General features: G+C 40.7%; 1 protein-coding gene across 1 annotated transcript in view; it reads left to right on the top strand.

Moving 5' to 3' along the window:
* CUBN (cubilin) overlaps positions 1 to 27334 on the top strand; it is a 299579-nt gene that overhangs the window by 101089 nt on the left and 171156 nt on the right. Inside the window, exon 28 of the mRNA XM_036760230.1 lies at positions 6336 to 6486. Coding sequence (XP_036616125.1) covers positions 6336 to 6486 — 151 coding nt within the window. The remainder of the gene's footprint in view (positions 1 to 6335; positions 6487 to 27334) is intronic.

Genomic DNA, 27334 nt, shown 5'->3' with positions numbered 1-27334 from the left:
GAAAACTTAGCCCCTAGAAGAGAAGGGCTAGTACCCACTTCATTTGACCAATTTAACGTGAATCAAAAGTAGCACATAATATGTTCTTGGCTCTGGAAGTAAGAACTTAGCAGATTGCTGATTCCTCCCAAAATTGTTATCTGATGTTGCTGCAGTGGGCTACGGGAGGGTACATCTCTTCATTGGCCATAGCAGCAAAAGTCTGTCATCCCATCCATCTTGGATTCAGATGAAATAGTTCAACCTTTGGTACCAAAGTTGAGAAGGAGCCTTTTTTGGGCAGTAGGAGATTTTCTGTTTGTTCAACTTAGCCTGAGAAATAACTACATTTATTTTTATATTTGCTATTTTTGAGTTTGCAGTATTTTAGGTTTACATGATAAGATCCTTGGATATATAAACACTATACTTAATTAAAAGCTCAGTGAGACTCTAACCTGGAGCAAATGTCCTAATGTTTAATGGAGACCCTGGAGAATACCCAAGCCTCATGTACTCTGACTTGTATTTTAGGATCCTGCAACCACAGAATATCAGAGCTAGGAGACTCAGAGATTCTTCCATTTTATATGTAATGAAACTGAGGACCAATGACTTAACCAAGGTCAAAACAATCAATCAACAAGCATCTGTTAAGCATCTAATAATAATAATAATGATGATAACAATTGCTAGAATTTATATAATGCCTTAACTTTGTGAAGTACTTTATAAATAATCTCATTTAATCTTCAAAAAATCCCTGAGAGGTAGGTACTATTATTATGCTGATTTTACAAATGAGGTAATTAAGGCAGAGAGAGGTTAAGTGACTTGCCCAGGCTCATGTGGCTGGTAAAGGTATGAGGAAGGATTTGAACTTGAATCTTCCTGAATCTAGCTCAGTACTCTATCAGTACTCTTCGGCTAGGGAGGGATTGACTTCAACCTGAGGTAAATGGTCAGTAGCTTCAGCATTGATGATGGTCTGTTGAGAACATTGGAAGTGTTCACCCTACCTCTCCAGGATTGTGTCTTTATCACTAATCAATGTGTCTCCTGAGTAGTTGAGATGCATCATAAATCTTTGGCCCATAAATAGCCTTCAGGGCATCATAAAAGCACTTTGGATTGTTACTATCAGCATAAAACTGAATTTCATCTGCCTTCTTACTGAGCCAAGAATCCTGTATCTCTCTAAGCTTTGCTTGTACTTTACTTGTGATGGAAATAAATGCTGCCTTCTTAGAGAAAGATGAACTATCCTGCTATTTTATGGAGAATTCATACAGGGCAGGCTCTCGAGTGGTGGTCAGAAGAAACAATATAAGGACACTCTCAAAGTCTCTCTTAAGAACTTTGGAACTGATTGTGTGACATGGGAGACACTGGCATGAGACTGCCCAACATAGTGTGCCCACATCAGAGAAGGTGCTATGCTCTTTGAGTAAAGCAGAATTGAAGTAACTCAAAAGAAATGTGAGATGTGCAAATGTAGAGAATCCACCCCAAATGTTCATATGGACTGTTTGTGCCCGACCTGTGGTAGAGCATTCCAAGCTCTTACTGGTCTGATCAGACAAAGTTGGACATACTGTAACTTGACTCTGGCATAGGGATGTCATTTTGGTCCTCTGAAGATGGACAACAACCAACCAATCAACCATGGCTGGCAGGATTCTAACTTGAATCTTTCTGAATCTAGTTTCAGTACTCTATCCAATGCACCACCTAGATACTCTAGGTATATCTCAGAACTAGGAACATAAAAACCAAAATGAGACTATATACCTTCTACTAGATAAGCATAGATGCCCATAGATAAGTCAATATATGCTATATACACAATAAATAGGAAGTGATTTGGGGTGGGGTGGAACACCTGGGAGAATTAGAAAAGGTCTGTTGTAGGAGATGACACATTAGGCTTCTAGGGGTTTGAAGGGTTTTAAGACAGAGAAGTGAGAAAGAAAACCATCAGAGGCTTGGAAGGCAGAATGTGTGAAGGCATTGAGGTAGGAAGATCAGATCAGCTGGAGCACAGATTTGGAAGGACAGAGTGGAGCCAGATTGGATAGGGCTTTAAACGCCAAGCAGAAGACTGTATTTCATCCTAGAGACCATAGGCTCTGTGGGGTGTGCGTGTGTGTGTGTGTGTGTGTGTAGGGGGCTACCATGAATGACATTTGAAGTCTGCAAAGTATTTTATAGGCATTATTTCATTAGAACTTCATGACAAACCCTTCCAGGAAGTCAATACAATTATTTTCTTCTTCATTTTACAGATGAAGAAACTGAGACCCAGAAGGAGTTAAATGACACACCCATGGTTCCATTACCCTTAAGCATCAGGGGCAGAATTCAAACCCAGGTTTCCCTGACTCCCAACAACTCTCCCATAAAGAACTAATTAAATTGGGCAGAACCAGGATTTGGACTGAGCCTTTGGACTCTGAGTCTGCAAAACTTTCTAGTGTGCTTCAGAATCTTCCCAAGTGGCAGGAGACAGGGCTTCTCACACAGGCAGGCATTGCTTTTTTTCACATCTAAGAGATGCAAAGGCCTCTTGACCCTCCTCTTTCCTTTTTTCTTGTTCCACCTTTAGCTCTCTTCCACAAAGCCTTTTTTATTTTCCTATAAAGTATCCATCTAGAACCTTAGAAACTTGATAGTGAATACACATTCAGTGAAACAGTGGGGGGAAATAAGTAGGAGAGAGAACTGTGATAAATTAAGCTCATTTTTATTTATATGTTTAGAATGTTTTGAAGGGAGAGTGATTAAATAGGCCTCTTGGGCTGCCCACCATCCTTAAATCTTCCCCAGCTTCCCCAAAGCCTGGCAAGCTTCACATTCTCTCACAAATAGTTGATGTCAGCCAGGATGAGCCTTAGGAATCTGGGGATTTATTATGTCTTCTGTCTCTGGCTTCGTGATGTCCTTGGTTAGGGCTCTTCCCTCCTCCTCTGGCTCCGCAGTCTTGATAAGGTTGTCAGATACCTGCCTGCCAGGGACACGTTGAGATTTAGGACAATGGTGGCGGCACTAGCAACATAAAATCCAGATATGATTACTGATGAAGTCTCATTAAAGTAGACACCATATCCTGTACAGTCATCAGGCTTTCAAGTTTTATAACCCCTTGCTGGTAGCTGGTATACTTGCTACAATATTTAAAACAGCAAAATTTTAACCCACCCCTCCCCTCCAAATGTCCCACTATTCTAACTCCAGTCACAACAAGATTTGATGTATAGTGTGTGTGTTCATAAGTGAACATGTAAAAAAAAAAACCATCACCAGACACTTCTCACTTTTGCAGCTCCCGAAAGTTTAGTCCAAGCACAGCTGGATTTAAAAATGGAACCTTCTGAAAAGGAGTGAATACAGAATCGCCTAGATCACGAGGGTGCCAACCTTCTGGTTCATCATGTTCTTGCCATGAGAGCATGTGGTTGAGATGAGGATTTGTCAGGAGATAGGGATCTAGGGAAATGATGAAATGTAGCAAACCAAGGATTCTGGGTTAGGGAGCAGGGCTCACAAACATAATAACATTGTTGAGCTAGGTTTTTTTTTTTTTTGATCCAGAAAGTTGTTAAACTTTTTTTTGTTGTTGTTTTTCTCCTTAAGGATGTGTTCTAGTGAAAGTCAAATCAGTCACAAGCCCAAAGAGCAATGTGGTCAAACCCCAATATCCACATTATTAGCCTGTTTAGGGAAGGAAGTCTCATTAGATCAGGATGGGGAAGTAGAAAACATACTGGATTTGGAGGTAGAGGAGCTGGGTTCAGGTCCTAGCTCTGTCATTCGTTTACCTGGATGTCCACAGAGAGGTCCTCTGATCTCTCTGGTTCTGTTTTCTCCCCTACAAAAGTAGGACAAAAGATTGACTAAACAACTCTGTGAATTGGCCCATCCTGTGGCCAATTTATGCTATGAGCTTATCTTCCTCAGGGCAATAAGCATATTAAAAGCCCGGGTTTCTATTTTATTAGACTTGCTCATTTACTCATTGATTCCTAGAATCTCAGCATTGAAAGAAGTCTTAAAGGCAATGGTATGCTGGTAAATGTTTAACAGTCGACTCTCTGGGGGAACAACCTGCCCCCAGTTTCAAGTTTAATTGAGCTTAATTGTTAGCATTAACAATGTATTCATGCATCTGCATTGTCAAGATTTTCTCCATCACTTTCTTAAGTCTAGGCAATCAACAAAACAATAAATCAAGCCCTTAGCATTTGCCTGTTGCCAAGGTGTGAATAAATGTGCTGAAAATTGAACTGTCAGAAAGGTTAGAGCTGGCTCCAGCACACCTCTGCTTAAAGGTCATCTAATTCAACATCTCTATTCAATGTACAAATCACTTCTTTAAGAGCTTCCTCAAGTGATTCATTTCACACCTGCCTGAAGCTCTCCAGTGACAGGGAACTCACTACTCCCCAACTAAGCTCGATTCATTTTTTTAGACCATTCTGTTTCTTAGGACGTTTTCCTATATATTGAGCCAAAATGTACATCTCTGAAACTTCTACCTATTGTTCCTAGTCCTACTTTCCAGAACTAAAAGAAGAAACAATCTCTTGTGGTTTTAGAATGCCAAAGCTTGTCTTAAGAGATCTAAAAGGGCATATTGAACTCTACCAAATATTTTAATTTTACAAATTATATTTCAGAACTTTTAAGAGATGTCTGTAAACTCATAGGATCACTTGAAGACGTAATGGACCTTCGAATTCGTCTAGTCTGATCCCTTTAGTTCAAAGATAAGTATCTGAAGCCTAGAATGGCTAAGTGACTTGCCTAAAGTCACACAGGTAGTAAGAAGTAGAGATGAGATTTGATCCTGGTCTGCATGATCTTATAGAAAAAAGCAATGACTCTGGAGTCAGAGGACCTGAGTTCAAATCCTCCCTCTGCCTCTTAACTACCTTTGTGACCTTGGGTAAGTCAGTTAGCCTCTTTGGGCCTCAGTTTTCTCACCTGTAAAGTGAGGAGGGTTAAGGCCTCTGAGGTCACTCCTACCTCTAGTTCTATGAGCAGATGACTGCCAGTCCTTTATTTTTTCCACAACACAATTATCGCCTCTGTGCTGATCATTCTCCAATGTATTAACCTCTCCACTGACCTTCAGTCTAACATCTCTAATACCTCTTGGACATCTCAAACTGGATATCACATAAATATCTTAAGCTCCACATGTCTAAAAATGGACTCATCTTTCCCCACAAATCTTCCCTTCTTCCTACCATCCCTATCTGTCAAGGGCACCACCCTCTTCAGTCCCTCAACCTAACCCTAGGGGACCCCTCCCCATCTAATCTATTGCTAGGGCCTGTTATTTCATCTTTGCAATATCTTGAATTTGCCCCCCACTCCCGACACTGCTTCTACCTTGTTGTAGGCCTTCATTCTCCCTCTCCTGGACTATCGACATAGCCTGTTTGTTAGTCTCTCTGCCCATTCCGATCTATATTCCTCTTGGCTATTAAAGTGATCTTCCTTTAAGTGCAGCTCGGATCATGTTAGCCCTCTACTTAATAAACTGCCGTCACTCTTTATCACCTCCTTTAGAATCAAATACAAAACCCTCATTTGGTGTTTAAAGCCCTTCAGAACCTGCTCCCCCTACTACCTTTCCTAGTCATCTTGCACCATACATTCCCTCCAAGCCCCAACTATTCTTTGATCCAGGGACACTGGACTCCTTTCTATTCCTCAAGCAAGATGTCCCATCTCTAAACACTGGGTATTTTCACCGACTGTCCCCAAGTCCAGAATATTCTCTGTCTCCTAGTTTCCCTGGCGTCCTTCAAGTCCCAGACAAGATACCACCTTCTACAAGAAGCCTTGTCAGATCTCCCTTAATTCTAGTGCTTTCTCTATTTATTATCTCCAATTTATACTGTATATAGCTCATTTCTTCATAGTTGTTTGTGTGTTGTTTTCCCCATTAGATTGTGAGCTCCTTGGGGGCCTTTGTGTCCCCAGCACTTAGCAGAGGGTTTGGCACATAGTAAGCACTCAGTAAATGTTTATTGACCAACTGAATGACCACACCATGGTACTTTTCCATAATAGGATATCACATATGAAAACAAATAATAAGAGGGTGGCATGACTTCCCAAAAGCTGATTATCATTGCTATAGAGCATTCCAATATCAACTTATAGATAGTTGTGGGGTTTTTCCCAGTTCTTTTACCAGTTCCTTCTCCACTCCCTGCTCTTACCTCTGAATAAAACTGAATTCTGTAGGTGGCAGGCTTTTGCATTTGGTGTCTAGTTCAGCAGACCCTGTGTTCTCAACCTTGCGAAGTTGTTCTTCTCATAGGGACTTTCTCCTCTGATTTCAGCTGTATGATGGACCTCACCTGCTAGCCCGTTACTGCGGAGCAGAAATCCCCCCTGCCGGAAATACCACAGGGTCCAAGCTTCATGTGCTCTTCTACACTGATGGGCTCGACAACAATGAAAAGGGATTCCAGATGTACTGGAACCTCAATGGTAAGGTCGGAGTCACGCTCGATTCTGCTGTACTTTAAGCCTCCCTACTTCCCCCTTCTTCCATATGCCACGGGTAGGAACCCTCCTTGTGCAAGAACTCTGACCAAAAATACCCAGCTGTCCTCTGCTCCAGGCTCTGGGGAAGAGGTGGCCCTTCTGCTTGTCCAGCCTGATGCTGCTAGCCCCTCTGCTTTAGGCTTTGATCCTCTCCTGTTGCCTCTGGGAGTCGGCCCATCAACCTTGCCCTCTCTCCAAACACACAGCCCATTTCTTAAATCATGTGAATATTAAAAGTAGAGCCAGGGATTGGACTTGTCATTTCATTAGTACAGGAAATACAAGGTGAGGAAGCTCCCTCTGCCAATGTAGGTCACTGCTTTCTCTGCAACTTAAAGTCTTTGTGAGTTGTCAAGGGTCCAGAGACTTGCCAAGTGACTCACCCAAGGTCACACAGCCAGCACATGTAAGTTGGGAGATGTGATACCAGGTCTTCCTGGCTCCAAGACCAGTTCTCTTGCTATTCTTGTCACCCTGCTTCTCATGTATATTATGAAATATTACAATGCACATTCAATTCCACAAATATTTAAGTGACCATTAGGTACAAGGCATTGTTTCAAGTACTGGTCATATGAAGAGGAAAATGACCCAGTCCCTGCCCTCAAGGGGAATGTGACAGGCACACAAGTATAATGCATGATAGGGTGCACTGGGGCAAAGCAGAAAATCAGACTGCTTAAGGAAAAGTTGATGAGGAAGAAGAACACCCTTTCACCAGGGAGTATCAGCAAAGGTTTTCTGGAGGCCATGATACCCAAGGTGAGCTATGAAAGGCAGAGGGAGGCTTCAGGACCTGTGGGGATGGCATGTACAAATACACAGAGTGGAAAGCCAGCTTGTCAAGGTCAGGTCCTAGTGCATAGTGCTGCTGTCCTCCTGGAGCATAACATTGTGCTGAGTGGATTATGTAGAATAGACTAATATGAAGTAAAGGAAGAAACAACAGTTGGAGCTGAGTCCTTGGGGCCGGTCTAAGGGGTTTGTACTTAATCTTTTAGGTAGTAGGGAACCGTAGAAGTTTTTGAGTAGGGGAATGAAAGAACATTGACACTGGAACGAAAAGTCCTGAGTTCAAATCCCACTTCTGGCTTTAACCTTCCTAGACCTCCTCCATTTCCTCATCTGAAAAACAGAGGTCAAATTCAATATCTTTTGAGGTCCCTCCCATTTCTGGATTTATAACCCTCTGAGAGTTCATAAGGAAGATTATTTTACCCACCGTGTAAGAGAAATACTAGAGAGGTGGAGAGATTGGAAGGAGACCAAGTAATAGTTTCTTATGACATTAATATTAATTTTGGATGAGCATTTTTCCATTTTATCTTATGTGCATATGAAAATATGTATGAGTTCTGGAAGTTTTGGGATATTGTTGTAAGCCACAGCAAAATAACAACCTTAAAAATTTGATTCTGAATTGGTGACTGTGAGAGTATATATAAATGTGGAACAGTGTAAATGTGCTACCTTTGGTTTTTCAAACTAAACAGAAGGCGCTAGGAGTTTTCTTTAGTATGTCCATATAAATTGTGACTCCCTGAATCAATGGGGATGTGACAGTTGGGCAGAATGAAGAAGGAGCAGGCTGCTGCTTGGATATACTAGCGTAGGCAAGGAAAGGAGGGGAGAAAGAGAGCATGGCTGGACAATTGTGCATGGTCTGGGGACCATTTTAAGAGAACTAATGTCAAGGCTAAAGGGATGAAATGGAGAGGAAGAAGGATCTCTACATTCATAACCAGGGAAATACCAGTCAAGTTGGTTTAATGCCACTTTAAGGAAGCCCAGGCACCTAAAACGTGAGGTCAGCAAGTAGCAGCTGCAGACCAGAATTACCTGAGTTCAAGCAAATCAACTCGGTGATTGGTGCTTAGTTATAAAGGAAAAACTATACTCTTTTGTGCCCTCAAGGAACTCATATTTTAGAGGGTTGAGAATGGTGAGAAGTTGAGTGTAGGTCAACTATCACCTTTACTAATCAGCCCCCCACCCCAGCCTCAGTCCTCAGTGTCAGTAATTTCTTCCTCTCAAATTACCTTATCTGTGTACAGGCTATGTTCCTCCCTTGCTTCCAATTAAAAATGCAAACTCCTTGAGAATAGACTTTTGCTTTTGTATGCCTGCCTTCCCAGCACCTAGCACCTTGCACATATAACATACTTAATATGTTAGTTGAATTAAGCTGAGTTTGGGTCATAATGATTGTGTTTTGTGAGTGGTGCATCTTAGACGGCATCTCTGAGTGCTTCCCTAGTGGAAAAAAAAATATGGGGTCTGGAGTTAGAGGCCTTGGTTCTAATCCTGATCCACCACTTATTAAAATGAGAGGGTTAGACTAAGTGATCTTTGGGGTATGCTTCCTAAATCCTAAATCATTTTCCCCTTCTCACTCACGCCCTTAATCAACCTTGTGGGACCTGGTCATTTCAAGGGTGGACTGAATGAACAAACACTTTCAACCAGAAGGCAGATAGGAGTATGTATGTATACATGGGACCTCCTAAAGAATGGGACTTACTCTTTCAGGGATTAAAATAATGGAAAGGTGGGACAGTAGCTCTAGCAGGGAGAAATGGAGACTCAACAAGAAATGTCTAGAAGTCAGAGTTTAAGGAAGGAGCTTTCAGACAAAAGGAGAGTAGGCATAGGGATTTGTTAGCGGTTTAAACCCATGTTCAAAGTTAACTGAATAACGTGAATCGTCCTTGTAATAGACTTCAATCCCAAACACACAGTTTCTAGCTCTGCAAAGACCTCATACCAAAGTTAAGTTTTTGGGTACACATCTGTATTTTCTGTGTTTCATATGTCAGTCAATGGAGGAGGAAAAGGGGGCATCAACAGGAAAGAAGAGTGGAAATAGAAAAATGCTTTAATGGATGAGATCACCCTACTTCTTTTTGTCCTTGGATAGAGTCAGAAGAGAGAAACTACAAGATACACTAATGGATGTTTGGGGCTCCAGCTCCAGCTAGGAAGTTGTCTAATCCAGAATTTTTTTCACATGTTGGACCAGACCAGACTTAGGGAACTTCCAGTGAGGAAACACCTTTTATCATTCCCAAGTGACTTTTACTGTGCAACTTATAGTCTTGGAGACTTGCCTAGGATCTCTGGGAGCTTAAGGGGCTTGCTCAGGGTCATGTAACCAGTGGGCAAGAGTTGGACCCATGTCTTCCTGACTTTAAGGCCAACTTTTTGTCCTCTGTTCTATAGCTGCCTTTGCATTAATCAGGGGAGAGGGCTTAAAAGAGGTTGTCTTTCCTGAAGCACTGGGACAGGGTGATTTTTTTTGATAGAATTATTATTATAATTATATAATTATATCTTGGATAGAATTGAGAGGTTTAAGCATACTCAAAACTTACCTTTAAACTGGAATAGTTAGTAGTTGAATGTGTGTATGTGGCAATGTGTATATGTGTATATGTATGTGAATATGAATGTGTATATGAGGCAATTGGTGCTACTTGAGATCCTCAAGGAATCATATTATTATAGCATAGGATTTAGAGCATAAGAGTCATCTGGTCCAACCTCCTCATTTTACAAATGAGGAAACTGAGGCCTGAGGAAGTCAAGTGACTTGCCCCAGATCATACGGGCAGTAGAACTAAGATTCAAACTCAGGTCTTCTGAATTAAAATCCAGGGCTCCTTCCACTCCCTGGAAATATGGTAATGGACTAAAACTGAATAGGAAAAGCATTACTTATCCTCCTTAGAAAAGATTCCTTTGAATCAGAATTAGGTTGAGACATTAGGGCAGCCCAGATGTAACCTTTCCCCTGTTGATGAAGGGATGTTCCATTTTACTCCCACCCATTTGTCTCCATTGCATCAGCATCACATCTCCTTTCAGCCCCTCCTGCCCCTTTCCAATGACAGCCATGCCATGGTATTTCTCATTTGGCCCTTAGAGGACAACAGTGACATCATTTCCTGAGTTTGTCTGCAGGATGAGAAGCCATATCCCCTCTTTACTGAGTGAGTCAATTAATAAACAAACACTTTTTAAAAAATGTCCCCTCTTTTGTCAGCCACACAAGGCTTCACTTTGCTCTGAGGACATGGATCTCCTAACGGGCTTTATCTGTTGGCCCATTTTAACAGAGGTGCTATTGCAGGAGCAGATTAAGCCCTATGACCCTGTCATTATGCAGGCTCTCAAAGACGGTCCCACCCTGAAAATAATGGCCAGGCCACAGTTGCTCTGTGTGGATAATCAGTTCACACCATTCAGTTCTGACAGCATTGTCCAGTGTCTGAATCTGAGGCCCCGGCCGGCCTGTGCTGCTGAAGGGAGTACAGCTTTGGACAGACTCTGAATAGGCGCTCTGGGGCTCAGCCCCATTCGACACTCCTCTCTTTGGGCTGCCAGCTCCCAGAGGGCCTCTCTTTCACCAGGGAGTGGAATCCAGCATTCAAACAAGGTCAAGGAGCTTTGGGAGTAAAAGAATCACATATGCAAAAGGAGTGAGCTCCTCAGCTGGGAACCGGGGGAGGGAGGACTGATGTTGAGGAGGGGGGAAGGGATGTGGGGGGCGAGTGATGTCACCCTGTACCTTCACAAAGGAAAAGCCTTTTCTTTGTCAAGAAGGATGACATCAGCCTCCAGACAGGGGTGCTGGTTTCGTTTTATCGTCCCTCTGGCCTTTTAAGTTATTTTTCTAAAGCAGCGGGAGTTTACAGAAATCTTCCTGGCAAGTGCCTTCCCCCAGCGCCCCCCAGTGCCCCCCACCCGCAACCTGGGTCAGCAGAAGCACCAGCCAGCTCTTGCTCTTGCCTCCTGTGAATCTGCTGGTGGTAGGCCACATCCCTTTTGTCCTAAACCCATTTTTTACACTGGAAAAGAAGCTTATTGGGATGATCCTGGGCCAGTTTCTCTCATTGCCCATCTTTTCAGTTTTCTTTGCCCTCCAGTTATCCAATCTTTGTCTTCAAGGCATCTGTCTTAAACAGGATGATAAAGATCTAGTTTGGATTTTTTTTTCTTTCTTGGTAGAAGGGTTTTATTTTGTTTGTTTGTATTGTGTTGACTGAACACCTAACTGTGCTGTAGGCTTGTTGAATGTCAACTGTGTGTGGCTTGTTGAGTCTCCAGTGTGTGGTCCTGGCGAGGCCAATTAGAGTTTAAAAATGGGAAGTAGTTAGTGAAATCTTTGTGGAAAAGGCATTATAAGTTAGGCTTTGGAAGATGAATAAGGGCTAAGGGTGTGGACAGACGAAACTCTAGTGGACGTATTGCCAACTTTGTGTGCTGGAACCCTTCGGCAGTATCTGGGGAAGCCTATGGGCCACTTCTCAGAATGAGGACATTAAATGCACAGAATGAAATACAGAGGATTACAAAGGAAACCAAGTGTATTGAAATACAATAATCAGACTATTAAAAAAACCCAACAAGTTAAGATTAAGACCCCCCTGCTGTAGAGACTCACTTGTTAGGAATGTGGCAGGGGGGCTTTCTTTATCAGATACAGGCTGGACTAGCTGCCCTTTGAGGGCCCTTCCTCCTCTGAAGTTCTGTTACTCCACACCAGGTTATTCTAGGTTAGTGGAATGACCGGAACAAAGATACAGCTATGAAAAGAAAGATGCTGCAAACAGGGAATGGTGAGATGATACTTCTGATTGGCTCAGAGCTAGGGAGCAGTAGAGAACTATTAGGATAGGTAGGGTGGAGAGAGCTCATGGAGAGCCTTGAAAGCAAAGCCGACCAGTTTGAATTTCATGCGGTAGGCATATCTTTGCAGATTTTTGTGATGGAAAGTGGTATTTTAGAAAGATTCATATGAGAGCAAAATTCAGGCCTGGTGGAAGGGGAGACTAGTTGAGGAGGCTGGTGCAGAAAAGAAGCATTGAGTGATAGAAGGGATCATAAAAGATAAAGAGATAATTTCAATTATATAAAATTAAACAAATGCAGGACCAAAAGCTGGCTAAAAAGAGAAACTGGTTGTTTTAATTTTTGCAGTAACTTTTAATTGGCAGAGTTGTTTCGATAATGGCTTATGGTCCCAGCAGTGGTAGTTAGGGTAAAGGGAGAAGGGTACATATGAGGCAGACTGAGTGTTTGCCCAGACTGAGAGGAAGTAGTGAAGTAAAATAGATCAGAGAATTTCCTGGAATATTAGTCTAGGAGAGTCAGTCATCAATCAGGGGAGCAGGTCCTCAGTTCCTCCAGGGTGTGGGTGTGATGAGGATAAAATAAATCAATGCTATTAATTAGAAGAACAAGAGTTCTTGCCAGGCAGTGGAACTAAAGAGGGCAAGGTGAATATGAAAATCATTTTAGAGGGAGACATATCGAGAATTTATGACAAATTGGATATTGGGAGTATCAATAGGAGTGATTCAAATATAAATCCAAATTTCCTAACCGTAATGACTGGAAAAAAAGTCACAGAGAAGGATTGTTGGAAGGGAGAGCTAGTTTGAAGAGCAAGCTGATGAGTTTAATTTTAGAAACTTTGATTTTGAGGTGACAAAGAGGGTATCCAAGTGGGGATTTCCTGTAGTCATTTGAATGTATGAACCTGGGGTAAAGGTTTATTTAGATTTGAGAGCTGAGGGGAATGAATATTGAAGAAGAAATAACAGATGTTTGAGAACTATCTAAAGTTAGGGAGTGACAGGATGAGAAGGACCCACCCAAAAATACAGAGAAAAATAATCAGAGAAAAATGAGAGGAATCAGGAAAAAATGGAATGAATCATGGAAAAGAGGAGAAAATCATTTCAGAAAGTGTCAGTGGTGGTGAATTGGTAACTTTTGAGAATAATTTCAGCAGACTTATGAAGATGGAAATTAGATTGGAGAAGTATTCAGAGGCGAATGGATGGAAAGGAAATGAAGGTAATATCTTCAGAAGAGTATTTCCCATAACCAGGCCAGAAAAACAAACAAACTCATTTCTAACAACATTTTTACTGCTCCATAGAATTTTTATTTCCAAAGTTTACTTGCTTCTTTAAAAATGCAAACTTTAAAAAAGTAATTCTTCCATCTCCTTCTTTTCTTTTTCCCTGCATCCTACTCTTCTCATTTCTGGTTTGTTCCACTCTCCTTGTTCCTGGCCTCAGCCTCCCTCAGGTACTGAGAGCTGTTGTGCCAAAGCTGGCAAGGGGCTGAGTATTTAATAGTAGACAATTCAGATATTTTGCATGTCCACAGGATAGTTTGGGCTAGAAAACATTGGTTTTAGACTGCAGCTGCAAATTTGGTAGTGAAAAGGAAAAAAAAGGATGGAGGACTAGATAGGAGGATCACGTAGAGTCTTTTCATGGTTGTTGTTATTAAGATGGAGAGACCTGACCATGTTTGAAGGTGGAAGGGAAGGATTCCATGGCGAGTGTGAGAGGCTAAAGATGATATGAAGGGAGACAACACAGTGAATTGGAAAGAGTCTGGGTCTTAGAGACAGAATGACTGAGTCCTGGCTCCAACATTTAGAACAAGGAACAATGACTATCCCTCCATTGGTGAGGAATTCCTCCTCTGTGCTCAGCATCCTGACACTATATCCCCTGACTAGCCAGGATTTATTCCCTTTTCTCCTTGAAGGAATAAAATTACTACCATCAGTAAAATCTGCCATGATGGAATGGGACAGTTTTCTAGCCTATGGCAAATCCCCAGTCATCCTGCCTAGTTATGACTCCAGCTGGGAAGAAGAATGGGAAGACAGATGCAGGGACAGTTATATGTTGAGTTGGATGTGAGAGGGCTCATGGTCAAATTTTCCCCCACAAAGTTAGATGACAGAATCAGGAGAAAGGAGTTGGATGTTTAAGGAGAAATGAAAATTTGGTCTGCTCCATTTTCTGCTCTGTGCAAAACCCTTTGCTAGGTACTAAGAATACAAAAACAAGTTTTTAAAATACTGTTTCGCCTGTATTACGAACAATATGCGATATATGAAGTTATTAATGAGAAGCATGGAATGCCATGTAAAAGCTAAACATCTCGAGTCTGAGATGGACCAGGGCTGCCTACAACTTCTTTCTCTGACAGGAGTATGAAAAAAGAAAGCGGACAAGGGAGGTGATGCACAGTTGGGTATGGGTATGGGTATGGGGACCAGGATGAAATGGGGGGAGGGGAAGAGGTCCTTGAGGGGGTGCACTGAAATAGTTTTCTATTGAATCAAGGGTAGAAAGTTGAGCAGAGCCCAAAGAGAGCTAATGGACTAGCTGAAGTGGAAGGGGTCGGTTTATTGAAGGTCCTGCAAAGGTAAAGGATGTATTTAGAGACAAGGCGAGCTGACGCAGATTCAGAGACGGATCAGTGTTGTCATTGGGATAATGAAGACCAGTGCCATCTTAATTCTTCCTGTTAATGAAGCCGTGTAGGGACATGGCTAAAGTATGGGGAGGGGGGAGGGGATGGAGGTCTGAGGAACAATAGAATGGAGGGAACATGCAGTAAATATTTACCGAAATGGATGTAGAAGTCATGGAAGAATGATGGAAGGAGTTAGAGTAAGGAGAAGAATCTAACCTCACTTCTCTACTCTTAGACTGAGCCAGATGCTGTTAAAAAATGGAACGTGGTACAATTAGATTGACTTCTTTGTCTATTTTTCTGTAGCACTGAAAAAGACATGATTTTGAAAAATGGAATTATGATTGAATAGGTCAATACATTTTTATATTTTAAAAGTATTTCATAATTTTTGAAAGTCATGATGATTGTTCTGCTGGTTGCTATCTCAAATGAGATAATGTAGATAAAGTACTTTGCAAACCTTAGAAAGCAATGTGAATGGCAGCTATTAGCATCTTTCAAATAGCAATCATATAAAACGTGAAAAAAAATTCCCAACACTGAAGGTATATTGTTTCATTTATGAATGTGTGGTATCTCTGATGAGTTGTGGCCAATAAGGATTCCAGGGCTGTTTCAGAAGGGTTTTTAGAAGTTAATTTTGCTGTCCAGGCCTAATGTCAGTTAATTATGGCCCCAAATTAAATTCCTTACACAGTTTTAGTTGAATTATATATTGGGCTTCCCTTCCAATGGTGAGCTATAGCATAATGTTATAGAAAACTGTTACACCACTTCTCACATTCTGCCTCAAATATGACATTAGTGAAAATACTTCCTTTGTTTAGGAAATCTTCAGGGAACCTCTTAGAGATGACAAATCAATACAAATATGAGCAGCAGTGTGCTAGTTAATGTTTAACAACCAGCTCTCCAAGAAAAAGAAAAAATATATACTAGGCACACTTTAAAGTTTAATCTGAATTATAAATATCTTATTTATTATGTTCTTAAGTTTAGACAATCAACAAAATATTAAATCGTGCCTTGACTTGTAGTGTATTTTGATTTCTGAAATGTAAATGCTTACACTGAAAATATAACAATTGGCTCTCAGGAGCTGGTTTGAACTGGCTAAGATCCCTGAATATAAACCTCCCAGATCATTATTGCTCCCATACAGGCACCCAACCAAGATTAAAAAATTTCAATTTATTTCAAAAGTTAGAAAAAATGCAGGACTTTTAAAAGTGATTATTTCTAGAGAATGTACTCATGCTAAAAAAACCCACCAACGACCATTTACATTTGTGTTTATGTATGTTCTGTATATAATATATGGGTATTTGGGATGTAGCTATTTGGTGTTTTTGAAATTAGATTGGGACTCCTTTGACTTGGGATGTCCTATGTTAACCGATTAGGTCTGTTTGGTTGTTTGTGACTTCCAGTAGCTAAAAATGAGTTTGAAGTCATTTGAAAGCTTATTAATCACAACATTGGCTTTCCCAGCCATTATCTGGACAGTTTAAGTTCTTTTATGGAACATTTTTATTCATATTAGCCTTTAAGAGAAGGGCACCACCAACTGAAAAGCCACTAATTTAAAAAATGAAAGCATTATTTACTAAAAAGATTTTTTGGGGGAGGTGGTAAAATTCCTTCTGCTAGTGCATTTCTGCATCTTGTCCTTAATTTAATGGAGATTGCCTGGAGCAGCTAGGCGGCACAGTGGATAGAAAGCTGGATCTGGAGTCACAAAGACTTGATTTCAAATCTGCCTCGGACACTTATTAGCTGTGTGATCCTGGGCAAATCACTTAACCCTGTTTACCTCTGTTTCCTCATCTGTAAAATGAGCTGGAGAAGAAAATGGCAAACCACTCCAGTATCTTTGCCAAGAAAACCCCAAATGGGGTCACAAAGAGTTAGACACGACTGAACAACAAGAACAAGTTTTGCTTGAAGTACCTCACTTGACCCTGAACACGCAATCAGTTTATATCAGAGAAGGGACTCAACGACGCTGGTCTTTCTGACTCTCAGACCAGCCCTTGTGTCCACTATACTATATTGCCTCTCCTGAAGGCATGCTGTGGTCTATCTATTTTTATATCAGAAATATTCTTCTCACTAAGATTCTTGTACTTAGCATTTGGGAGGAGAAGGTGTGGATGGCTTGCAATGTCCCCCCATGGAGTGGAGGAGGGAGGAGCCACACTGATGAGATCTTGAAACCTCCTTGAGCTTTAGGATCAGAGTGAGTTAAAAAAAATCCAAAGTCTAATATTATTCACATCCTTGACTACAACAGTACATATTATTGTTAAATGTACATACACTTCATCTTGATTTCATGTTGGGGAGAAAAAAACCTCATTTTTTTGGCATGTGGTTAGGACTCATTGCTGAGCAAATCTGAGCCTCAGAAAGAGCATGAGGTTTTTTAAAGGTTACTCATCATCCCCAATTCACTGGTGGCTACTCTTCACCAAAGTCTGGATTCTATTTCCAAGAACACTCTTTGAAATAGTACATCACGAACAGCAATAACCAAACCTCCACATGGTTCCCCCCACCTTCTTAAAATACATAGTGCTCCATTCGTGGCACCCCCTACGATTCTGGCAAAAGGAAGAGGTTCAGTCTGTACAGGTTTCTTGACCTTTCTATTTGTGTCCTGGTTACCTAGCAACTCCGTCTGTGATAGACATTGCATATGCTTTCTGGGGGAATTCCAGGCTTTTCTAGTACAGCAACAGTATTTTTTTTTCTCACAGTTTCACAATTTATAGCAAAAGTTTCCAAAAATTGTTCCATTGAGAATAGTGAACCAATCTCAGATTCATTGTAGATATTTACAATTCAAATGGGTTTGCTTTTTCCCACTCTATACATATTTTATTGATATATCACAGATCCAAGCATTGCTGTGGGAAACCTTTGAAAGTTGTGTTCGGTTGTTTTTTTTTTTTGTTTTTTACTTCTCACATTGCCTGCTAATGGCATAGGGTGTGTGTGTGTGATAGGTTGCAATCACTTAATAAAAAGATTCAATGCCAAACACAACTAGCAGTTATAAATTGCAGCAACTGTGAAGAGCATCAGTTAAATTTTCTCCTCAGGCATTGGCTTGTGAGTCAGTAATGAATCTTTAGTGAAGAATAACCATCAAATCATTGCCCAGGTATCACTGTTTCTAATTGTGATTGTTTGTGTGTGGGGGTGTATATACACACACATATATACATATGTACACACACATATATAATCACATAATAGTTTTCTTCCTTCTGATTAAACTTATCCCACTGTAAATTCAGTCACTTCCAGAGTAACCTTGCATTAATTGGCTACTTCTAATTCAAATGACTACTTTTTTGGTTAATTATGATGAAAATGTCCCAGATGTTACATAGGAGAGTAGATGAAGGGTAATTAAATTAAATTAAATGATTAGTGTACTGATCAAGTTAACATTTTGCTTAAGGAAGTAACTTACTTTTTCCATGTTTTTTTCTTTCTTTCCATGAACATCAGAGAACATAGCAACGGAAAGAGGCTCAGTTCTCATCATGGGCAATTTTGTGGTCATATTATCATAGAATTCTAGATTTAGACCTAGAAGGGTCCTGAGACATCATATCCTCTCTCTCTCATTTTACAGATGAGGAAATTCTGGTCCGTAAGGCTTAAGTGAATTGCCTAGGTAAACGGGCAGAACTGAGATGCAAACCCAGATTTTATATCTCCAAATCCAGCTTTCTTTTCAAAACTACATTGCATTCTATCAAGTATAATAAAATGTGGAACTTTTTCAGGTAGTGATATGAGTTAACATTTATATAGCTCTTTAAGGTTTGCGAAGCATTTCTGTATATGTGTGTATGCGTGTATATATGTATAATTTGACCCTCACAACAACCCTGTGAGAGAGCTACTTTAAATAGCTACGTATTACAAATGATGAAACTGACATGGAGACTTCAGGTGAGTTGCCCAAGGTCATACAGCTAATGGGCCAGGCAGCGTGGAGGTGAGAAGAAGAATAGACTGTGGCGAGCTAGGATTTGAAGCCAGAGCCCTTTTTTCTAGCAGTCCCAGCATGCCTCAGAAGCTTTCCGGTCTACTATGAAGTGAACGGAACTGGACTATACGGAGGACGAATGATTGCTGGTGTGGTAGAAAGAGCGGTGAATTTGAATTTAGAGATGTTGTTACTATTGAGTTGTTTCAGTCACGTCCGACTCTATTTGACACTTTTGGGGGTTTTTCTTGGCAAAGGTCCAGGAGTGGTTTGTCATTTCCTTCTCCAGCTCATTTTACAGATGAGGAAATTGAGGCAACCAGGGTTAAGTGACTTGCCCAGGGTCATCCAGCTGGTAAAGTGTCTGAGGCTAGATTTAAACTTATGAGGATGAGTCTTCACTATTTATAGCTGGTTCTCTATCCGCTGCACCACTTAGCTGAATTCAGAGGACCTAGGTTCAAAGCCCACTTACCTGTGTGACCTTGGACAAATCATTTTACTGGGGCCCGGTTACTTTATCTGTAAGAAAGAGTTGGACTGCCGGGGACCTGTATGGCTGCTTTCAGATCTGAATCTATGTTCCTATGCTCTCATGTTCCCATCTCTGAGAGCACCAAGCATACTAAAAACCTTGTTGCTAAGAGAGGAGGGGCCCAAAGTCCCAAAGGTCATGGTCATTGTCACTCCCAGCGTGCAGTGTTGTATATTAAGCTGTGTAAATCTTCCTGGGGGAGGAAGGCTGAGGGTGTGGTGGAAGGAGACAGGAGGAATGGGGGAGAAGCAGGTAATTAAGTGTCCCCCTGGGGGTGATTCACCAGCCCCTTTCCCTGAAAATATTTTGCCAAGACTGTTGAAAGGAAACAGCTTTAGAATGAGTAATCCTGAATGAGAGTGTGACCATTGAACTGGAAGCCCTCTAAAAAGAAAGTTGTTCCTTTTTTCCCTTCTACAAATTTTGCCAATTTGGGGGATTTCATCAAGTATCTACGTGAGACTCATGAAATAGGCTTAGAACGGAACCAGAGTTATAGCTGCCTATTTCAGGGAAAATTAGCCCAGTTACTCCCTTTGGTCTCATAAAATAACTGGTAGCTTCTGCAGTCCCTGATAGACTTCACGATGGTTGGTTTGGGAAATCTTCAGTGGTGTCCAAAATGAATGAAACATATTTTTTTCCCTGAAGAATTTTAAGGGAAGCCTTTGGGTAGGAGGGGAGAATTTGCAGAGTAAAGGGGAAACTGCAGTAAATTTATAGGGAAAGACTCATATAGCGGCTACTTTTTTCTGGACTAAGATGAATTCTTTAACCCTTTATGTGGAGAAAATATCAAATTTTAGTTTACTGATAGGGCTAAATGATGACTCCACCAGTCTTATTTCTCTCTAGTCATTGAGAAGGATAGCCACAGTGTAGTAATTCAGCATAGTTCAGAGCATTACATGGATACGATATTCCTAATATGGCGCATTCTTTGTGAAATCCTTCCTTAATTTAAAAATTATAATCTAGGTATAAACAAAATTTGTCTGAGCTGATGGTGCCTGTCCACAGAGTAGATATATTGAGTTAATGTCAGTCCAGTTTCTCACACCCTTTTCTCTCTCCGATGCCAGAAACAGAGAGCTTCCCTCCAAATTCATCTCAACATGGAATTCAGTGCCCATCTTTGTGGTTCTGAGTCAGACACAATTGTGTGTCATGCAGTGGTGGACTGACAAAACTTCTAGTCTGTGAGGAAGACAGCACCCTTAATTATTAAGAATACAAAACCCAAACCAATTCTTGTGGAACTTCTTCCTCTTCTGGCCCACTTCCCAGCGTCATCTTTTCTTTCTTACAGTGTCAACAGTTGACCTGCTATCTACTAATTTTACCTTTATGCATGTGAATCAGGACCTCTGAACAAATTACTTTACTTCTTTCTCATCCTGCCTAAAGTCTGACCAATCCCCAATTCTAAATTCTTGATTGTTAAGCTCTTGCCAGACCCAGAATTTGTATCATTGCCACAAAAAATGAGGTATTCTTGTCATCTTGGCCCACTGATCCCATCATCCATCCCATACTGGTCTGTAATGGCAGCTCCTCTGTCGCCATTAGTAAATAAGTGGAAATAAGGTATTGCCAACAGACTTTTAAGTAAATACTTGTGTTGTGATTATTTTTTGTGACTGACTGACACTGGAGGTCACAACATGTGGGCATGGTAGTACTAATTGCATCCTTGGAAGGATTCAACCATACTGACTGCCGTGTGTGTGTGTGTGTGTGTGTGTGTGTGTCTAACGTGTGGGGAAGGTGAGAGGTGGATGGAGTACCATGCTCAGAGCTTAGAAGACCTGCATTCAATCCCTACCTCTGACGCATACTGGCTGTGTGACAAGTCACCTCACCTTTCGGTGGTCTAAGCAGCTCTTTAAGACTTGAAGCTACAGAGAAAGTGCTGACCTGCTTTCCTTGAAAGTTTACCCAATTGGGAGTTCCCTATGTCAATGAAACCACACGTGTGTATGTATAGACATATATGTATATGTATGTATATACACATATACAGATATGTTATACACATATACATACAATATTTGTGTATATTTATCATATACACACATGGCTAGAAACACATACACACCGTATCACAGACACAAATATGTGTCTCCATATTATATATAACATATGCAACATTACATATTATATTCCACTCTTAATATATAATATTATTATTTACATCCATATAAACACACACAGTGCTCCTTAACTACATAAGTACACAACATACTCTTCTGCAATCATTTCTGTTTAGTAGAATTCCTTCTCCGAATGGACCTTAGAGATTGTACCATCTAAACTCCTGTAGCAGCTACTCCAGAAAACTGTGAACTCTCAAGACCAGCTAGTGCATGGTATAAATCAGTCAGAAGCCACCCACAGATTGGAGCCACCCACTGTGCAAAGGAGGGAAATTAGTCTTACTTAAAAAGCCTATTTGAAGGGACCATGGTAGAAGCAGTTTTCATTTTTAAGTTACTGGAAAAAATTATCGAAGAGGGTATCTTAATAAAGCACATGTATGCCTTTATTTATAGTGCTTTGAAAGATTTTTTCTTCATATAAATATGTATGTATGTACATATATACACATACATTATGTAAATATATGTATATATACATATCTATCTTTCTATCTAGCTATAGATAGATCTGTTTTGGCTCAATTATCTTACACATTTTGTGAAAGTTCCTGCCTCTTCTGGGATTTGGGCCAGGGTGTGGTCAGATAGGGACAGATCCAGAGCCCATGCTCCCTACTCCTCCCCTCAAGCCCTTCATTTCTTCTTTGCCCCTTCTATCCTCTTGGGGCTTTCAGTGATGCAAAAATAAAACAGGCCTTTTTCCTGGTTACTGGTGGGATCAGAGTTGCAGGAAAACCCAGGGGTCTCTCCCCTCTTCTTCCAGAATGTGACTCCTCACCCACATGCAAAAGGAACGTGTAGACCACTGCTTCTGGGGAGCCTTTCTATGAGAATTTATGCTCCTTGCAGCAGGTATTTTGAACCCTTGTGCCTCTACTCCTGCACATCTTTATTTTTGGCATCCTGTGCCTGTGCTGAAGCCATCCGTTCAAATAAGGCTGCGGAATAGGACGGGAAAGTGGAAAATTTGGTAGGGGGCAGCTTTGAAATTTTACAGTTCATAGCTCAGTGTTTTTTTTCTTGCTATCTAAGACAGAACTTTGTAAGCAAATTGTCCTTATATAAACTTGTGAAGTTACTTATTCAGGAGCTAGGTGGTACAATGAATGGACCACTTTGCCTAGAGTCAGGAGGACCAGAGTTCAAATTGGGTCTCAGACACTTACCAGCCCTGTGATCCTGAGAAAATCACTTAGCCTCTGTTTGCCTCAGTTTCCTCAGTTGCAAAATGGGGATAATAACAGCATCTACCCCACATGGTTGTTGTGAGGTTCAAATGAGATAGTATTTGTAATGCTCTTAGCACAGTGCCTGGCACATAGTGGGCTCTTATTCCTAAATGCTTATTCCTTTTTACTTCCTGAAACAGGTTGCTAGTCTATACTTCCATACCTAGAGAGTTGTATCCATGTGCCTTTGACTGAGAGTTAGGATGAAAATAAAATCAACTAAAGATTAGTCACTGGTACTATTTTCTTTTACAAAGGCCAACTACTAAAAATTGAACAGTACAGGTATTTGTTTATGGACAAGATTTTATTCTACACATGCTGAACTTTGAAGAAAGGATCTTAATTTATTTTTCAATTCAATTAATCAAATATGTTTCAATTAATCAGTAAGTATTTCAAACAATAAACAACAATTTATCCATATTATTATGTGCCAGACACTGCGCTTTGTACTAAGGATATAAAGACAAAAACCCTAAATGAGCCTTGCCTTCAAGGAGCTTACAGTCTACTGGAGTGGACAACATGTTTATAATATTTGCCAAACAAATCAAACAGCAATCATGCTTAATGTGCATGACCACCATTTTAGACACTAGAGGAAAAATGACGATCAGTAAAACACAAATACTTCCACCCTCATGGAGCTTCCACTCTGGGGGGTATATGATACCCATAGGGACTGCTTAGTTCTTTATCTCTGGTGCCCACATAGTGCCTGGCATGCCACAGGTACTTAAATGAATATTTGCTGATCAATTGGTCGATGGCTCGTGATGAGATCTCAGCATGACCGTCCCCATGGATGGTTGAGATAGAAGAAGGAAACTTGATCATTGAGGTGTATCTGTGGATATACTTAAGCCTCAAAGTCTTAGGGCAGAGATTGTGGTGGAATGAAAGACTCTGAGCCAGATATTGAAGGAGGGAGAATGATGTGGAGACTTTGCAGCAATGAAGACCTGGCCAGTGTTCTAAACACAGAAGGGCTGGTCTTCCAAAGAAACATTGCTGAGTGATACAAACAAACTCCTTTCCTTGGCCAGGCGCATCAAGGGGCATGGGAGGAGGAACAACCCACAGAAGGGAGTTTGGTCATAGATCATGGTGTCATCAGAAAAGGGCCAGGTATCTGTGAGTGAAAGAGAAGAACAAGACTATGAAGAAGAGTTCTAGGATGAAGGATATTTCTTTAAAAAAAGTTTTTATTGGTATACGGTTTTTGTTTTTATATTGCCTAACTCTCCCCTGTATTCCTCCCCTAACCCATGCCCTGTAACAATTTTTTTAGTTAAAAAAAAAGGAGGAAGGGAAAGTGGCAAAACTGATCAATGTAGCTAAAAAAAAATTGAAAACATATGCAATGCTCCATATTTGAGAGACTCCTTCTACAACAGAGTGGAAAGGTAGGAGTCTGACACTCTTCTTGGATCCATGATTGTCTTCTATGTATCTTCAGCACTCATTTTCTATTGTTTCGTGGTGGTTATTCTTTTGGTTTACAGTGTTGTAGCCACCATATATGTTGTTTTCTTTACTCTGGTAACAAGTATGTTGAAGGAGAATTTGTTTAAAAAAAGATCAGGGATTACAAAGAGCACAAAAACGTAAGGGCAGGATAGATGGTGACAGGGCCTGGAGAAGAGTAGAGCTGAGCTGGTTGGGAATAGGAGACAGGCAGAGAGTGCAGGGCAAGAGCACTTTCCCCTTGGCTGGACAGGAATTCTGAATCACAAGCATTAGTGGGGGCAAGAGTTGATCGTTTGCTCACTGCAGGCTGAGTGAATTTCTGTTATACCCCACGCCACCCCCATTAATTAGTATGTCACCTTCTAGAATCCTTTGGTGTCATAGTATAATTTTGGTATGGCTCTCCATTATTCATACATCAGGGAGCTCACGTCTTGTATCTGGGACTGTAAATAACTAATAATTGAATTCCTAAGGGCAAAACTAAACTTCACACATCCTGGTATTCTCATCCTAGGATGACTCGTCAGGAGACTCATCCTGGTCCACATTGCACAGTGTTTGGTGTCCATGGCACCATGTCATACAAGGATGGGAAGAATCATGATATTTAACCAAGAAAAGATGTATGAGGAACTGGATAAGCATCTTCAAGAAAGACTATCATGAGCAAGAGGGATTAGACTTTCTCCACGTGGCCTTAGAGAGCAGAGCTAGGATTAATGGATGAAAATCACAAAAAAGGAGAATTCTGACTCGGTAATAATTCGAGGCAGGGGTACTCTGGGCACCAGCTCCTGAGATCCATCGTTAAATTTTCAGGGAAAGCTTGTGTACTTAAAAATAGTCAATCCCTAGAAATCAGGGCTTGATTTATTGTTTTGTTGATTGTCTTTAGCGCTTCTGAAACTGTGGGTTGCAACCCTATGTAGGGTTACAGCCCATAGTTTAAGAAACGCTGAAGGGGTCATGAGTGGAAAAAGTCTAGACTGGTCTAGACTTAAGAAAGTTTTAATAATGACAATTAAACTTAAAAGTGTGTGCATACTTTTTTATAGCCTGGGTTGTTAAACATTTATTTACAAAGTCATTCCTATATTACTCAGCATTGTTTGTGATCAGCAGGAGGACAGTAGAAAGCTCAGGGTTTGAAGTCCTCACCAGACTGGAGGCCTATTGACCTTAGGATAGTAGTAATAATTATAACAGTAACAACAACAATAATAGGAACTGGAATTATGTAGCATTTTTTAAAAGTTTACTAAGTGTTTTAGATTCATTATATCATCAACCGTAACAAGATCCCTGGTTAGAGGTGTGCCAGAGAGGAAGAGCTTCCTTGACCAGTAATGTGTTCACAATCGCTGAAGGTTTTTAGGAGTACGAAGGCCCACATGTTGGGTGTGTTATAAAGTACTTTTCTGTCCGGGTATACATTGAATCAGTTAACTTCTGAAGGTTTTCTAATTCAGAGATTCTGTGATTCAGCGAATAAAAACTCAGAAGAATTTTTTTAATGCAATAAAAACAGGGAAATTGATTGTCAAAGATTGAGAAAAACCAAATGACTTCCATGACTCACAGCTAGTCTATTCACATAGTAGTGTTTGGCATTGAGGTGGAGAGATTGAGCCTTCACACCAAATTGTTAGACTGCCTATTTGACTTCCACTACAGCAGTAATGCATAGTTCTTACTGATTTTAGGAATGAGCATTTCCATGATCTATCAGAACTCAGAAGGACAAAGATATAATGCTTCCACTCCATGAAAGGTCAAATTTCATCATGATTTTATGAACTTTATATCTCATCCCCAATGCTAGTTTTTACCCAATAAGCATGTCCTTAATTTTGTCTGTACTAAATTGTTTTTGGGCAGCTAGGTGGCACAGTGGGTAGAGCCTTGTGCCTGGAGTCAGTAAGACTCATCTTCCTGAGTTCAAATCTGGCCTCAGACACTTAATACCTGTGTGATCCTGAGACTCAGTTTCCTCATCTGTAAAATGAGCTGGAGAAGGAAATGGCAAACCAGTCTAGTATCTCTGCCAAGAAAACCCCAAATGGGGTCACAAAGAGACAAACATGACTAAACAACAACAACAAATTGCTTTTGGTATTAAGAGGTAGAAGGCAGAAGGTAGGGAGACTGTATGGTACAGTGGAAAGGCCCCTGGACTGGAAGGCAAAAGGCCTGGATTCAGGTACTGGCGCCAAGTCTGACATGTGCCAACCCTGGAACCCTGGAGATGTCACTCAATCTCCTGGAGTATTGTGTGTGAAATACTACTAAAAGGCACATTTCTGCCACAAGAAAATACAAAAACTACTCATTTGGGGGCCAAGGGGGAAAAAAAACACATTGTGAGTTTCCAAATTAAAATGTTTCACTATAGTCAGAAAGGCACCACTGAGAGCCAGGAATCTGATATTACTGTTTTGATTTGCACCAATCAGCCTGTGGCCACGGGGACCCTGTTATTTGTTTATGAAGACACTGAAATCAGAGAGGGAATGCAATGGGTCAAGGGAACAATTATGAAATTCTTAGCTGTAATGACGACTAACAATGGTTTCATAACTTCTCTGATGGACTGAAATGGAGGGAGAGGGTAAGAGATTCAAATGAGTTAACATATGTAAAGCACTTTGTAAAGTTTAAAGCTTATTATTATCATATGTTACATCCTGGTGCCAACAGCCAATGTTACTTCCTCACAGATGTTTATCTGTACGGATCAGTCCATATGATGTGGCTGCTGTCACGGACAAAGGAAATGGCGTACCCTGCTGAAACCCAGAGAGAGCACCAGGAACAGCCTTTTCTACCCACAGAACAAGGAGATCTGTTCCAATTTTTATTAAAAATAGTGCCATAGATGCGAGTTATGTTGACCTTGGCTCATTATCAGGGTTATTTTCCTTCTGGTGTTAGATTCATGGGAAGAATATTTTCTAATCTGTTCATGGCCCTTCTGTTTTTTTAAAAAATGTTCAACCCATGCCATAAACAATTTTGGCACACCTAATTATACTAGCCTTTTCATGCTGCTATGATCTTGTTTTTTTATAATTTAGCATTTATTGAAATTCAGAAG

The sequence above is a fragment of the Trichosurus vulpecula genome, chromosome 5, assembly GCF_011100635.1.
Source record: "Trichosurus vulpecula isolate mTriVul1 chromosome 5, mTriVul1.pri, whole genome shotgun sequence".
Classification (NCBI taxonomy): Eukaryota; Metazoa; Chordata; class Mammalia; order Diprotodontia; family Phalangeridae; genus Trichosurus; species Trichosurus vulpecula.
This window is presented reverse-complemented; position numbering and strand designations above follow the sequence as displayed.